Source organism: Crocuta crocuta, unplaced genomic scaffold (genome assembly GCF_008692635.1).
Source record: "Crocuta crocuta isolate KB4526 unplaced genomic scaffold, BGI_CrCroc_1.0 scaffold92, whole genome shotgun sequence".
NCBI lineage: Eukaryota > Metazoa > Chordata > Mammalia > Carnivora > Hyaenidae > Crocuta > Crocuta crocuta.
In genome coordinates, this window is record NW_027528804.1 from 1,286,295 (window position 1) to 1,303,100 (window position 16,806).

General features: G+C 36.2%; 1 protein-coding gene across 2 annotated transcripts in view; it reads right to left on the reverse strand.

Moving 5' to 3' along the window:
* Positions 1 to 16,806, reverse strand: part of PPP3CA (protein phosphatase 3 catalytic subunit alpha) — a 320,335-nt gene that overhangs the window by 76,197 nt on the left and 227,332 nt on the right. For both annotated transcript variants that reach the window (XM_077755739.1, XM_077755738.1), the window contains exon 3: positions 1,656 to 1,780. In XM_077755739.1, the coding sequence (XP_077611865.1) occupies positions 1,656 to 1,780 (125 nt within the window). The remainder of the gene's footprint in view (positions 1 to 1,655; positions 1,781 to 16,806) is intronic.

Here is a 16,806-nt window from a genome sequence, read left to right on the forward strand (position 1 = left end):
TAGAGTTACGTTTCTAGAGAGCAAGGACATGAAGTGCTTCAAATTATCAATAGTTCTGATCATAGTGCATATACATTTTATGTGTTCAATAATACCGTACTTATTTACCAGTGGAAGAAATACCAAAAACTTACTTTCTCCTTTTGGATTTATATACCAAAACCATCCTTTCTTCCCTCATTATCATGAATAATTAAGAAATGTATGATGCTTAAATACAGAAAGGATGAATAGATCAGTGAAAATATTATATGTATTTTTATTATATATGTGTATATATGTATTTTTATTATATATATGTATATAGACACACATATACATATATATACTCAAATATATATGCTCTCTTGGCATATATAGACTCAACGACTAAGGTAAATTGAACAACCAAAACATAAAATTTCTATGACAGTCTTAAAAATGAAAGCTGTTTAAGAATGATGTGTTTTTTGACATTAAATATTTCGATAGTAGGAGCACCTGGGTGGCTAAGTCAATTAAGCCTCTGACTTCGACTCAGGTCCATGAGTTTGAGTACCATATCAGGCTCTGTGTGACAGCTCAGAGCCTGGACTCTGCTTCAGGTTTTGTGTCTTCCTCTCTCTGCCTTGCCTCTGCTCTGTCTGTCTCTCTCTCTCTGTCTCTCAAAAACAAATAAACATTAAAAAAATTAAAAACATATTCTGATAATAAAGTATTATGATGAAATTTAAAAACCTAGAATGAATCTCTTTTATATGATTACTATGAATATATGATGCTGATGTGAGACTTCTATAAAGTTGATTTCTCTCTTAATTAAGAATAATTGTTCCTTTTGAAAATTGTTTCCTTATTTTCTTCTGAGAGCACATCTAATGGCAGGTACTATATCATGAGCTCTGGTTCTTAACACTCACTCTTATTTCAAATCATTTATTTCAACAAATATTTGATGAACCCTTTCTGTGTTTGAGACACCATATTAAGCACCAGGAAAAACAAACATGTGAATAAAGCAAGGTTGTTGCCTTTATTTTGAATGTAATTTCTACTTAGGTGAAGCAGATGCAAAAGGGAGGCTGAGAAAGAATCTCTACTCAAAAGTGATCTGTTTTGTTTTAATTAATGAGTTTGACAAATTACCCAAGTTAGATGACAGATGCCAAAAAAGACAAAATACAGGGCTGTAAGTGTATTCACACATATTCATGCACACTGACCACAGGCACAGACACACATGGGCCTGGCTATCAATTAACAAAGGTAAGCTACTGCCTCACAATTTACAAAGCATAACCAGGGCAAACACATTCCTGCTTCTTTAATCAACTTTGATTAGTCTGTCAACAGGAAATAGAATTACCGAATGGAAAACATGATGTAATTGTTGCAGATATATAAAAGCATATATATAATAAAAGATGTAATATATATGTGTGTGTATATATGTGTGTGTGTGTATATATATATATATAAAATGTATCTCTATGCATTAAAAAGCATATAGGAATCAACAGAAAATAGAACACTAAGTAAATATCCCCAGAATTGAGTGTATTAAAGTTCCATTATAGACCATAATTTTCTTAAACAAATAACATTTACCACTTTTAGCGTGCTAAGATAGTGTTGATCCATTTCTGAATAGCTAAGAAGAAATGATACAGACTTACTTCGATACTGAAGTACCCTCTGTCAACATAGTCCCCTAGGAAGAGGTAGCGAGTGTTGGCAGGAGATCCTCCCACTTCAAAAAGCTTCATCAAATCAAAGAATTGTCCATGGATGTCCCCACAAACTGTAAGAAACAAAGAAAATTCATTTTATGGTCACATTATGATTCTGAAGTAGATTTGAAAAATTACAAAAGGTGACAGCCAGAAGGAAATTTTAGAGTCGTCTATGTGGAAACACCCTTTTGCAAAACAGGACAGTGAGAGAGAGACTGCAAAGTTAATTAGTGGTAGACCGGGCTCTAGCATCCAGGTCTAGCAAGTCACAGATTAACTGTAAAAATGAAGACAATAACAGTGATGACTAGTAGCCTTGTGCACTCAACGATGCTTCTGCACACACTGTGCTAAGAAGTTTATGCACATTTTCTAGAATTTTTTAAATGTTTTATTTATTTCTAGGAGAGAGAGAGAGAGAGAGAGAGAGAGAGACAGTGTGAGCAGGGGAGGGTCAGAGAGAGAGGGAGTCACAGACCGAAACAGGCTCCAGGCTCTGAGCTGGCAGTCAGCACAGAGCCCGACGTGGGGCTCGAACCCATGAACCGCGAGATCATGACCTAAGCCAAAGTCGGATGCTTAACTGAGTAAGCCACCCAGACGCCCCAACACATTTTCTACTTTAACACTAACAATGTCACGGGGGGAGTGTTCCGTTTTGCAGATAAGAGAAAAGGCAAAGAGAGGTTCAGTAATTTGGTATTATCTCTATAAAACTGAGATCTGAATAAATAAATGCTACATGTCATTACCACCTGAAAAAAAGAAAGTTGATATGTATGATAAAAACTGTATTTCACTGAATCTAAAATGCCATCAATTATAAAACACATTAATTTATGTACCACTAAGAAAGAAAACAACCTCCAATTTAAATTTAAATTATAAAAGAACATTTTTTGGTAAGATGTCCTCTAATGTCAGATGTTAAAGTGAAAAAAATTGGGAAATGGAGAAAAACTGTAAAATAGTACCAAAAAAACCACTGGGAAATATTATTTCTTAACTTTCTCACATTTTCCTTTAAACCAAAATTCTTGAAGGAGCTATGTAGTCTCTCTTTTTAAAAATCACTTACTTATTCGGCACTCAGGATTTCATTTACTACTTTCAAAGCCCTAAAAAGTAAATATTATCCCCATTATACAATGAGGAAACAGTGTGGCTAAGAGAGGTTATGTGGTTAATAAGCAAGATCACTATTACAAATGGATGATTCAAGGTTTAAATCCAGATTTGTTTAATTCAAAGCTTTTGCTGTAAATCATCATGTTATACCTTTGGTATTTTATGTATAAATTATATGTATATATTTAATTTTTTACAATAATTTTATGCTTACATGATGAACATGATGTAGTTGTTTCTTAAACACCAAAAGGTTCTAGAATGAATGTATCAGTGAATAAATCAGGAGCATGTTATCTTAACCCATTCTATGCTGCAATCAATTTAATATAAAAATATTTTAGTCTGTCACCATCCTATCCCTGACTCTTGTTCACTAAACATGAGTCTTCGCTATCTTAAATAGTCCAAGTTTCTTTCTGCCTTGGATTTCCACAGGCTAACTCTTTTTCATCCACCAGTCACAGGTGCAAGGGGGTCTTTCTTGAGCTAAATGAGTTGCCTCAGTCCAAAATCATTCTTCATCCCCTTAATTTGACTTTCTTCACAATACTTATCACTATCAGGAATTATCTAGCTTATTGATTTGTCTGCTGTTTCTTCCCTGTTTCTTTCTCACTGAAATAGAACCTCTGTAAGGTTGTATAACTTGTCAGTCTTGGTCACTGTATCTGCAGTACTGAGAACAGCACCTTCCACCCGGTAGGCACTCGAGAAACACGTGCTACCTCAGGATCCTTCCATTAGGCCTTCACTGTGCTTATTTTGGAAACCAATTAACTAAGAAGTCAGAGATTTAAAAACACACTTTTTTAATGTTTATTTATTTTTGAGAGAGAGAGACAGAGGGCAAGCAGGGGAGGGGCAGAGAGAGAGGGAGACACAGGATCTGAAGCAGGCTCCAGGCTCTGACTTGTCAGCACAGAGTCCAATGCAGGGGTTAAACCCACAAACCGGGAGATCATGACCTGAGCTGAAGTCAGATGCTTAACTGACTGAGCCACCCAGGAGCCAGGAGCCCCAAGAAGTCAGAAATTTTGAGATGCCCTTGGGATTGACAGGACTGAATGACAGGTTTGCAGAGTATGCTCTAGTGTAAGCCAAGAGCTTTCAACTTGTCTGAGATGCTTGTTTTAAGCCTTCAGTTTGAAAGTCACACCTTTCAAACCAGGGTGCAGTGAGACTGGAGGAGAATGTGGGACTTCCACGTATCTGATGCTGGTTTCCTTACCTAGTTCTACATCAGAAACACAAGGGGAGGATTGGAAACTACAGACTCCTGGGCCATGAATCAGAATCTCCAGAGGTGCAGGTTTATAACCAGCTCTTAGATGAGTCTCGTCTAGTCAGTAAGACTAAAGAGCGTTACACTTTTGAGCCTTTGTGGGCACACTCAGCCTTCAATCTGCATGCTTGTGTGGCTCCCTCACAGTGGTTCTTTGTAGGGGAGATACCTGTTTGAAAGGCGACTTGTTTCACTGCTAATTCTGGGTTGTGTTAGAGTAGGGTTTACTACTACGTCAAAGGATAATATTGAAGGGATTGTTCTATTGAGTCTAGGAGAAAGGGATGAACCTAAGAGAAGTGATAACAAAGAGAAAAATTTCCTTGAGCTTTTGAATGTAGCTAATCCTTGTGCATTGTGCATTTCAGTTTTAAGATAAAAGATCTATCCTGAAGTCCTACTATCTGGGAACATTCACTATTTTGATATCAAATTTCAGGATGAAATTGATTACCACATTCAGGTACCCAAGAGGGTATGATATTTGGTGGCATCGCACAGAAGAGAAAGGTATAGCCAGGTAGTTTCCCTCTATATAATGCTGCAGTCCCCACCTACTGTCTGCCAGGGTACCCGAAACACTTGTGTCCAGTATTAAAAAATGAGGCAAGATGTCTTCTTGTTTGCTCACAGTGTCCAATTCTCCGGGTGGCTGGGTCCTTTCATCTTCAGTATCACTTGGTTTTAACAGTTCTTCTAAAACAACCAGGCTTTGATAAGTTATGTTATACCTTCGTGGCAAGCTTATTCTTCATCAATGGAGCCCTATTTCCCACATTCTCCTAGCTTCCCATTCTCTGCTTCTCATATCCAATGGAACACTGCTGGCAGACAGAGTACTCAACTAGGGGCCAGCACTGAAAGGCCTATCATATTGAAAAGGCTCCAAAAATATAGAAACACAATACCGTAAATAAAAGTATTCCTACTTGAGGCACCTAGAGGCTCAGTTGGTTAAGCCTCTGACTCATGATTTTGGCTCAGGTCATGATCTCATGGCTCGTGGGTTTGAGCCCTACATCGGACTCTATGCTGGCTGTGCAGAGTCTGCTTGGGATTCTCTCTCTCTCTCTCTCTCTCTCTCTCCCTGCCCCTCCCCTGCTGGTGCTCTCTCTCTCTTTTTCTCTCTCTCTAAAAAAATAAACTTAAAAAAATTAAAAATTAAAAAAATTTAAAATCATTCCTATCTCTATGAAAACATCTATTCATCTGGCTAAACATTCCCCCCAAATATATATTATATCTTCAGTAGATTATTAAGAGAACTGCACATACTTCCATCAGCAATGTATAGAATTATGACATTCATAAAATGAACACATCAAAGATAATGAAATAAAACATACGATTTTTTTAAAAGTTTCACTTGGATACCGTTATCCAAGAGTAACCTGGTATGCCACAACATGATGGCTATTCCCCTGTGAGCTCTAGGCCTACATTTGTGTTTATGCTGGAGGAGTAAGAACTCCATTAGTTTTATATTGCCCAGGTACACTAAGCAGTTAATCTGTGCAGTGAGAAGGTATCATAATCTTCTTGGTTCTTTTCCCTAAGTGGGGTTGACTAAGTGATTTTTCAAGTGGCTATTCTAACATTCTCAGGACCACTAAATATTGTTCTGTGATGCTTCCATATTTACTACTCTTTGCTCTTCTACTTCCATATAAATTATGCCTAAATAACCAAGCACTAAGTAACACTTAAGCAAACGATTACTTTTAAGTAATTGCCTTTTAATATTGCTTCTCTGCCCACAATGACTCTCAGCCCACTGAAAATAAAACTTTTTATTGGAAATGATGCTCATACCTGAGTGGTACAAACTTCTTATCTAAGTCTTCTGAAGGGGAGTACAGAATTTTGAAGTAGGAAACAGAAAATAAAATAACAGAGATCTGTCTTTATTTCTTAAGGAAGGGAATAGCCTCTATTTTTAATATCATTTCTAGAGAGCTAGCTATTAAGCTTTGAAATCACAGGCTTGAAGCCTCAAATATATATAAATATAAATATACATGTGTATCTTTAGGTGCATGTGCATCAGCATATGTGAAAAACCACCCACCGCAAAGGAGGAATTATTTGGAGATTAGTGGTCAGCATAGCAGTTAGGGAGTCATTAAACAAGTTCCAGACTTTGCTCACTGTATAGTACAGCAAAGTAGTGCTAAAGAGGAAGAGCAATAAACAACTGGGGCAGGAACAATAGATTCTTTGTAGTTGGCTGAGTAAGTTCTTGTAATCTAAAGCTGGACAATGAATCAGTCACAGGGCAAGTCTAAGAGTCTCTAAAACCACCACACTGCTAAGTAGAGAAGATAATGGCCAGCATATTAAGGACAAACAGGCTCTTGAGGAAATAATCTCAGGGGAGGAAGGAGGAAGATAATCACGACCAGGGACCAAAGCTTTGAATTTCCTGACCAGAGATATGCTGGTAACTGTATTTAGAAAGGATAGATGTTCGGTAAACGAATCATGCTTATATTTTATGTATAATTAGGTATGCTATCATAATGTAGTGAATCAACAAACAAGTATGTCCATATTATAATTTAATTAGTTTTTCAAAGAATTCCATAGTTTCTAAGGTCACATTGGCAATTAAATTACGACATTAAGAAATGTAAACAGTAGACAGTACTGAACGCACCAGGAGGAGGTCCCAGTATAGTTGCTATACAACTGATAGTTTGAAAAAGACTGACAAAAACTGTCATCCTGAGTAGGAGTCATATTGACAAATACAACATAAAACATATACTTTCATGTTAAACTACTTAAAATAGTTTTTTTTAATTTAAAAAAAGTTAATGTTTATTTTTGAGAGCAAGAGAGACAGAGCGTGAGCAGGGAAGGGGCAGAGAGAGAGGGAGACATAAAATCTGAAGCAGTTCCAGGTTCTGAGCTGTCAGCACAGGGCCCAGTGAAGGGCTCAAACCCATGAACTGTGAGATCATGACCTGGACCAAAGTTGGACGCTTAACTGACTGAGTCACTCAGGTGCCCCCAAAATAGTTTTGAATTAATGTTCACATTCTCAAATTTGGTCCTGTTTTCTTGTATATATATATATACATATTTTTATNAAGTCAAGTGTTTTGAATTCTTGATTCTTTATTTTTCTATAAGGACCGTTGAGTTCCTCCAAAACACTAGATTTTATCATCTGGGAAGACTTGCATGAAGTAGGATAACTTCTTATACAAGCTTTTCCAGTTCATGCTAAACTAACAGTTTATAATTTTTCTTTTAGAAAAGCCGTTACTGAATCATCCAAAAATTTTCACCATTAGAGTTCCACTGTACTTTCAGCTTCATTGACTTCAACCCAGTATTTTTTTCCATAATAGCTACATATTTCCAAGACAATAACATTTGTAATGTTAAGAAACTACATGTCTAATTCTCAGCATGGGGGGGTTAATCTACTAAACTTATTGGTTTGATTTTTGAATCTTCTGTCAGCCACAATGTATACTTTTCTAAAATTTACAATTCTGCAGAGAAAGATGTTGCGTTTGGAGGTTCTGTTATAGGTTAAACGCAGTGTACACAAGTACCTATGTGTTTCCCCTTGTTGATAATCCAGGCTTAGGTAACCTTTCCTGAATGATAAATAAGTTCAAGTACAAACCAGCCAGCTTGAATTTGTGTGGTTCATTAGCAGAATGTGTAAATTTCTGAAATCAGGCAATGACTAAGACAAAAGTGAGTTTTATTATGGCATTCACCTATTTGTAAAAATCTTAATCAACTGTAAAATAAAGAGACCAAGAAAAGATAAAGGGGTCTAATCCACTACAGATGAAGTATACGGATGTATACTTCAAAATAATTAATATTTTCTCCATAGCAAATATTATTTTTCAAATGCTGAACATGCATTAGGTACTTTATAAAACACAAAATATGAATTCTTAACCAGGGCTCTCTGGTGTTTTGTTTTTAATTTTTTTTAAAGTTTATTTTTGAGAGGCAGAGAAAGACAGAGCATGAGTCGGGGAGGAGCAGAGAGAGATGGAGACACAGAATCCGAAGCAGGCTCCAGGCTCTGAACTGTCAGCACAGCACCCGATGAGGGGCTCAAACTCATGAACTGTGAGAACATGACCTGAGCCTAATTCAGGTGCTTAACCGACTAAGCCACCGAGGCTCCCCTGGGGCTCTCTAGTTTTGATAGTAGAAAACAAAAAGTCTCTAAATCAAATAAAAATTTGCTAAAACTGAAATTTCATAATTATAAAAGAAAAAACAAAGCCATGACATTAAATACAAAATAATAATGGCACCAGTGCATAGTAATAGCAATAACTTCAAACACTTTCTTTATATTTATGATGCTGTTTTATGAAGATAAGTAAACTACCTATTTGTCAGTGATAATTAGAAATATAACCGGACAACTGAAAAACAGGAGTGGGATATATTGTAGATTCTAATAGTTATAATCCAGTACCAGTCATAGTAACAAGTCTCCTATGTCCCCTAAATCTCATTGTATAACTATAATCCAATGGAAAGAACCAGAATAGTTGATATTTTTAAACAATGTTATAAAAGGAAAAAACATACACAAGACCATAGTACGTATACAGTGTATTCTAATCAATAATTTATTGACATTGGTGTTTATTTTTCTGTCCTAAAAATAAGTGCCCTCTCCATAGAAATTATTGATTTTTTTTCCATCCTGGGTTGAATGCTTTGTTATATTTTGTTTACTTGAAGACCTCAATTCATTAAACAAGAATATATGTTTCAACTGTTACCACTGTTTTTCTTTCAGCATCAATCCAGATTATAACAAGATACATAACTATTAAAAATGTATAAAAACATTATGGAATTATATAAGTCATGGTCATGGCTGTCACACTAATGGATAATAACAATAATAAATATGTATAATATTCATAGGATTATTTAATTAAATTTGGTCGTCATTCTATTCACATGTCCAAGTTTGGTCAGACCTGGAAACTATCAGTTACGTGACATGTGGATTTATTCACATTACATAGTTCACTACACCTTTATTTTCATCACCAATCAGAAGTATTGGATGAACACTATGAGTTGATATAACCAGCCAAATATAAACAAATTTGATGGCTTATGTACTTATTCTACTAGTAAACGAATGATTGTTTTCTTTATTTTTTGAACTACTGATCCTGGATTTTAAAACCCAATGCACTCCCCTTCCAGAACCCTGAAACATGAACTTTCATTATAGCAACCAGATCGGAGGGTTGCAGACCTATGCCTTAACGTTCCCATTTTGTGTTTTCCAACTGTGTATTTCTGGAGGGTTTTTTTGTTTCTTTGTTTATTTTGCTGTTGTTGTTTCAACTATTTGATAGCTGTGGTCACAGTATTCTTTCAGTTCTGCATTTTGCTTTTTCCTGGATGTGTTATTTCATCCTTGAGAAGAGGCAGTACAGTGTAATAGTCAAGTAAACAGACTACAAAGCTAGACGTCTTGCTTTCATAATTGTTCTTTGTTAGTTTTTTTTGGTTTGTTTGTGTTTTTCTCCTGATGGACTAGAGTCAATGAACTGTCACTTCTTGGTTAATTATTGTCTTGTTTATTCTTCCTGAATCAGCTTTGCTATCTACTGAATGCATGAATTCTTCCAATTTGCTTATCCCAATTTCCACCTTTACATACATATTCATGCTTTATTCTTTTTTGCTACATTTCCTTATGCTTTTACCACCTTGCTGTGTAAGCTGCCACTTGTAGGACAAGGTATTTAACCTTTGTAGGAGGACTCAGATGCCTCAGCCACACAGGGCTTCACACTAGACCTTATTTTACATACTTTCTTTAATTAAAGGAAGTAGTATGAAGGAGGAAAAAAGCTTAGCAGGTTGTGGCCCAGAGTGTACTAACACAACATGAAATAGGCATGGCAGCTAATCTAGAGGTTTTCCGCCTAAGAAATATCTTGAATGTTTTGCCAGATTTAGATAGATGATCTAAGGACCTGAACTCAACATAGCCATAAATACAATATGTGAAAAGCTGTTCTATTTTTTCCAGTTTTTATCTAAATGTATGCTACCATATATTGAAAGCTGTTATGGCCAAAATCAAATCGACTAGGTCTCGTGCTCCACAATTTCCATTTTCTTAGAGTGGAAATCTCTCCAAATGGCTTTAGTGATATCACCAATCTTTCAGCGAGTTGCAGTACCATGGTCAGTTTCCAGTTAGTCTCATTTTCTAGCAAAGCTCATTTACAAGACCACTCTGTTCCATGGCTGTGTAATGGCAGTAATGTCTTAAGAGCTGAAAGTGACATAGTGAATAGAGGAAGTGTAAGATATTTCGCCAAATGGATTAAAAAACAAAATAAAACAAAGCAACTCTCTGTAGATTTCTGGAAAACTCAGTTAAGAAAAATCTTCCATTTTGGTTGTATTTCTGAGGGATTGGTTGTATAGGGGCACATGTACTCCAATGCTCATAGCAGCACTTTCAACAATAGCCAAATTGTGGAAAAAGCTCAAATGTCCATCAACTGATGAATGGATCAAGAAGATATGGTTTATCTATACAATGGAATACTACATGGCAATGCAAAAGAATGAAATCTGGCCATTTGTAGCAACGTGGATGGAACTCGAGGGTGTTATGCTGAGCGAAGTAAGTCAAGCAGAGAAGGACAGATACCATATGTTTTCACTTATAAGTGGAACAGGAGAAACTTAACAGAGGACCATGGGGGAGGAGAAGGGAGAAAATAGTTGGGGAGAGGGAGGGAAGCAAACCATGAGAGACTCCTGAATATGGAGAACAAACTGAGGGCTGATGGAGGTGGGGGAGAGGGGAAGGGGGGTGATGGGCATGGGTGAGGGCACTTGTTGGGATAAGCACTGGGTGTTATATGAAAACCAACTTGACAATACACTATAAAAAAAGGAAAAAAAAAGAAAAATCTAAGTGGGGAATAAGTGAGTTAATTCTTCTTGTTAGGATACTCCTCAAATTTGGACATTTTAAAAGGTTATTTTGTTTCTAATATTTTAAAAAGTCAAGGAATGCAAGTTTCTGATATTTAATTCTAAAGTCCACATATTCATCATTAATTTGGCAATTATAGAGAGTGGGCTTATCAATAAAGGGGTTTTTACCTAGCATTGACTTTCAAGTAGGCAGCTCTATTTATGTCTACTAGTAAGTGAGCAAAGCTAGTAAGTGCTATTCTTAAAAGACAATACTTAAATGACTTAATAGAAATAAGGATTAAATTTCTTTAGTAAAAATATATAAGCTTACTTGTTACAAGAGGCATATTTAGAAATGGAATTTCTTTTTTTTTTTTTTTACAAATAGTTTATTGTCAAATTAGTTTCCACATAACACCCAGTGCTCATCCCCACGAGTGCCCTCCCCCACGCCCATCCTCCCTCCCCCCCACATCCATCAGTCCTCAGTTTTTGTCAGCATTCAAGAGTCTCTCATGGTTTGCCTCTCTCCCTTTCCCCCACCATTTCCGCCCTTCTTCTCCCCTTTGTTCCTCCGTCAAGTTCCTCCTAATCCTCCTATATCTAATTCGTAACTGACCAATTGTCAAAAATGTATGAACAATGCAGAAATGTTAGAACACATTCATTTGAAAACTAGTTAAGAACGCATTCTCTGGGAAATAATTCTGACAAAAGCAATAAGCCTATTTCTTCATTATGTCTCGTTTTCCTTAATCTATCAATCCCTCCTCTATCTTTCATTCAGATATTCTAGAATTATTAATTTGGTTCAGTCTCTGAAAAAAATAAACCACTAAAATGTGAAATATTTACTAAAGGTACCGTTTTAAAAGGATGACGAAATACCACCAAAGATGGATGACTTCTTATTTGTGCTAGAGTATCCTGGGACAATAAAGAAGTGAAAGGCATGAAGTATGGTGTCCATAACTTTAGAGCATACTTGAGAAAATGTATACACACAAAATGGTATTGAAAAACATTGGCTTCCTGGCATCCAAGTATCTCCCTCTCAATTCTGAAACTTCTGAGCACTCTCTTATGGTCAAGAAACATGAGTTTAAGAGTTAGTTCTCCCATAAACATTTATTTATATAAGCAAATCATTTCCCTGCCTCTCTGCCATCTGTCAAACTTCTTAACAGAAGCAGGAGCATATATAGTTTTTCTAGAAATAAATGTCAAGTTGAAAATACTTCACATATACTTTTTTAATGTTTTTATTTTGAAATTTCAAATTTCGTTAAGAAAGTATGAGATTGTTTTGTTTATCCAAAGAGGTATCAATTTAAAAACTTTAATACTTGTGCTAATTAATTTCAAATTTCCGTATAAAAAATTTGTTTTTAATGTTTGTTTATTCTTGAGAGAGAGAGAGAACGTGAGCAGGGGAGGGGCAGAAAGAAAGGGAGACATAGAATCCGAAGCAGGCTCCAGGCTCTGAGCTGTCAGCACAATGTCCAATGTGGGGCTTGAACCCACAAACTGTGAGATCATGATCTGAGCCAAAGTCAGACACTTACCCGAATGAGCCACCCAGGTGCCTTTCCAATTTCTATTTTAGAACTAACATCCATTCAGTTGAAGATTCCTCTTGTGGAACTGATTATACTCCACAGTGATACAAATCATCAATTTTGTTGATCCTTAAGAACACAAATTGGGGTCACAGTCCTACAGTGACTTAAATCACAGCATCCATAACATCTCTGTATATTTTTTACTTTTATATATGTTGTGCTTGTCACCAATGTGAGCATGAATCATGTCTTATGTTTCTTCTTTCTTCACCATTTGACAAATATCTAATTAAATTATGCAAAACTCATGTTTGCCTAACATGTGGTACATTGCATATAAACTGAGGGGTCCTGGCAAACTAATGCAGGTGTTTGGAAAACTTAAAACCACTGCTGTTAACTCATCATAACTTGTGATTTATTAGTAATCATAATTTCAAACTTAGTCTAATTTTCATTGATTAAAAATGATGAATGTTTGTTATATGTTTGAATTGCTAAAAAGGTCAATCAGGATTATCAGTCAACTCTTTTCCTTTCCCTTCACAATAGTAAAAAAATTGAAAAATTAAAAATTTTCATAATGTAATCGGTGAGTTATTAAACTGATTTTTACTGGGGAAAAGATTGTTTAAAAAATCATATAATTTCAGGTTATATTTCCTTAAAAACCTACTTTATTAAATTTCCAGAACTCTTTCCATCATCTATATTCACTATTTAAGGTATTTTAAACAAAAGTTTTAAGTGTTCTTAAAACATATGAGGTTGTTTTTAGAATACTGTGTCTCTCTGTTGTTAGTCATGTGACAAATTGAACTGTTTTTCAAAAGAACACTGACTTCTTCTGTGCTGCTTTGATACTTTATAAGAGAGTTTACATGTCAGAGTGGACAAATTGTCTAAAATCCCAAATAATAGCTAACTACATAAACTAGGATATTTTGTTCAGTCTTAATTACCAGGTAGTTATGAAATACCTCCCACATGATGTTATGGAGAAGTAAAAAAATAGTAACTTTTAGTAATGGAAGACAGGTTATAGATGTACAAACTGATTTAAGGATAATATGTAATATCATAGTAAAGGAATATAAATTCAAATAATTCCCTTAAGAAACATAGGGCTTCCTTGGGATGTAAGATGAACACAAATGAATAACAACCCTGTAAGGCTTCCAACTGCTTAACTGCTACTGATCTGCCCTTTTCATCAGTTAAGAAAACACTGACCTTTGACCATGATCCTCACTCTGTGGCTTCTAGACTTGTGAAATGTAGGTGGCTAAAACAGTTCCAGAGGGGTCTAGTCTAGAGCCTCTTTAACACTTCAAAAGTCTCAGAATTAGAGACAGGATAGAATCAACTGTACTCTCTCTGACCTACAGGTGTTACCTGGGAAGTTGTAAGAAGCCAAACAGATAAGTCTTGCTATGTGTGCCATGGCCGGCATGGAAAGAATGGTTCTTTCCTTCTGTTTCATGAATAAGTAATTTTCCTCTCTGCAGTGCTAAGTCATCCTGACCGCTTTTGACCTTTCCCTTGCTTACAGTAAGAGCAAGCAAGGGCCAGTGTGGCTGAGGTCACACATTGGTTTCAAATGTGTTCTGCAGAGCTAAAAGGGTACATGAGGAGTGTTAGGGGTCATTGTTACAATAAGGTCTACTTTTATCATTTTTCATACCTTGGAATAGTTCCATGTAAGGTTTGTGTGTGTGTGTGGGGGGTAGGTGTTGTTTTGGGGATGGGGGTGGAGTGCTAGATTCTACTGCTTAACATTTCCTTGTAAATATTAGTGATATAGAACAGAAGTCTTACAGAGAATCAGAAATTTGGAAATGAAGGTTAGTTGACATCATCAAAGACGACAACCGAAGGGAAGTGACTTGCAGCATTGATAAAAATATGTAATAAATTAAGAATACGAAGAAAGGATCTTCAGGCACAAAGATGCAAATGAACCAGAATAGTGGACTGCAGAAATAAAAAATTGTATTGATCAGAGGGTACATGTGAAACAGAGGAGATAAATTAGATTAGAAAGGTGACATTAGATTATGAAGGACATTGGATTCCAGTATGTGATTTTGTTTGTCTGTTTTTCCTTTCCAGTAGGTGATGTTTTAAGGAGAAGGAGAATACTGCCAGTAATATAAGACAGTAAATCTGGAAACTCTAAGGAGAATGCAATGGTGTAGAAAAACTGAAAGCCTGGTTGTTTTCAACCTGAGGTTCACAGCAATAATTAAGTCACAAGACAATGATGTCTGATATTACAATGGTGGCAGTGTGAAAATATCAAAGAGGCCAAATAGAATGTTTTTATATTTCTATATGACCATTAAAAATTGCATAATAAATGAGATCATTCATCTATGCCCTGATTCAATAACTAGTAAATGCTGACAACATTCCTACAACGTCTCATTATGCTGAATCCTAAGAATGTAACAGAACTTAAACATAACTAATGCTCTCATGAAGTAAGCATGTAATGAAGGACAATGAACTAAAGCAACCATCCTAGAGTACAAGCTAATAAAGGCGGAGATTTTTTTCTTCTTTGTTCACTGTGGTATTCCTAGTGCCTAGGATAGTGCCTGGCCCTTAGGGAATCCTCAATAAATATTCGCTGAATGAATGAATGAATGAATGAACGAACGAATGAACAAACAATGCAATGGGTGTGGTAAACTGGGTGAGGTTTCCTGGAGGATGTGGTACTTAAGCTGAAATCTGAATAATTAAGTTAGTTACAGAATGTTGGGGCACAGGGACAGGGAATATTGCCCACAGCAGAAGGAAAGCTCGGGGCATATTTTAGGAAGTGAAAGTAGATCTGTGGATTTGGAGTCTAGGTAAGCAATGAAAAGAGATGAAGCTATCAAGATTACCACTAGCCAGAGAACAAGGGTGTTTTCATCCAAGTTAGGAAATTGGAACATCATCCAAAGAGGAGCCATTAAAAGAATTTGGGCAGGAGAAATATTCTCTTTCATGTCTAGTAAGTCACTCTGCTTCTCTAAGCTTCAAATTCCTAATGTGTAGAATAAGGACAGTAGTAGCAATCAAACGCAGCAGTTGTGAGGATTAAATCTGATAATGTAGAGACTGGAACAGGTTAGGAATTCAACATTAGGGAATTTCCTTATCTCTACAATACCAGAGCTCTCATCAGCTCCACTTATTGGACCTGGTCTCCCCTTAATGAGTGATTTACAACAACATTTCAACATCACTAGCTTTAGTCTGGATAAAGAGTTTTGTATATCTTACACTAATCATTTGCTTTCTTTCATTTAATGCTAGGTCAGGGGTAATTGACCCAATTTTACACCTATAGATGCAAAGTGCAAGCAAGGTGACACTGCTTTCTTAGTCACCTCATTTCACACAACGTGACTGAATCAGAACAAAATAACTGCAGAATGTTTAAAACAGAAATTACACATGAATAGATTGTATAGAAATTACAATTTTTGTATTGAGTAGCACATTTTTATTACAACACTTCTAAATCCCATCATTCCTTAACTGATATTCATTATTAAAGTAACTTAACATTCACAGGTTTCTGAATTATTAACTGAGCCAAACAATGATTTCCACCATTTGTAAATATAATGTATTTAAAATGAAGCAAAGACTTTTGGGTGTTTTAAAATACAGAGAATCAGAATTCATCAAAGCCTCAAATATAACAATGAGGTAGAAATACTTGTTTGCATATGGGTGAGAAAGTAGAAGATATGGTAGACCCTTAAGCCACATGAAGGCTCTCCTCCCAACGTCTCTGAAAACCCTGTAATCCACAAATGTGATTAAGCATATTCCTTCCCCATGAAATGCAGTAAAGCATGAGCATAGGTTTCAGGTACAAGTGGATCTGGGCTGATACAAAGCTTCCCTAACTTTCACTCTCTTATCAGCTTTTCAGCCCACTCATTGGTCTCGTTTTCCCCACCACAGTTAGACTTACTCCAAGCACCCTCCAAATCACATCCTGTCAGTATGCCAATATAAGAGGCAGATTCACCAATTCCAGCCAAACTGAGCCATGGAATAACTGCCCCCTGAATTCCCCCTGCTCACTCATGACTCAGTCACTGTGTCCAAGGAACAGCGGACTTGGATGGGCCAGTCCTGGGTCATGTGCCCA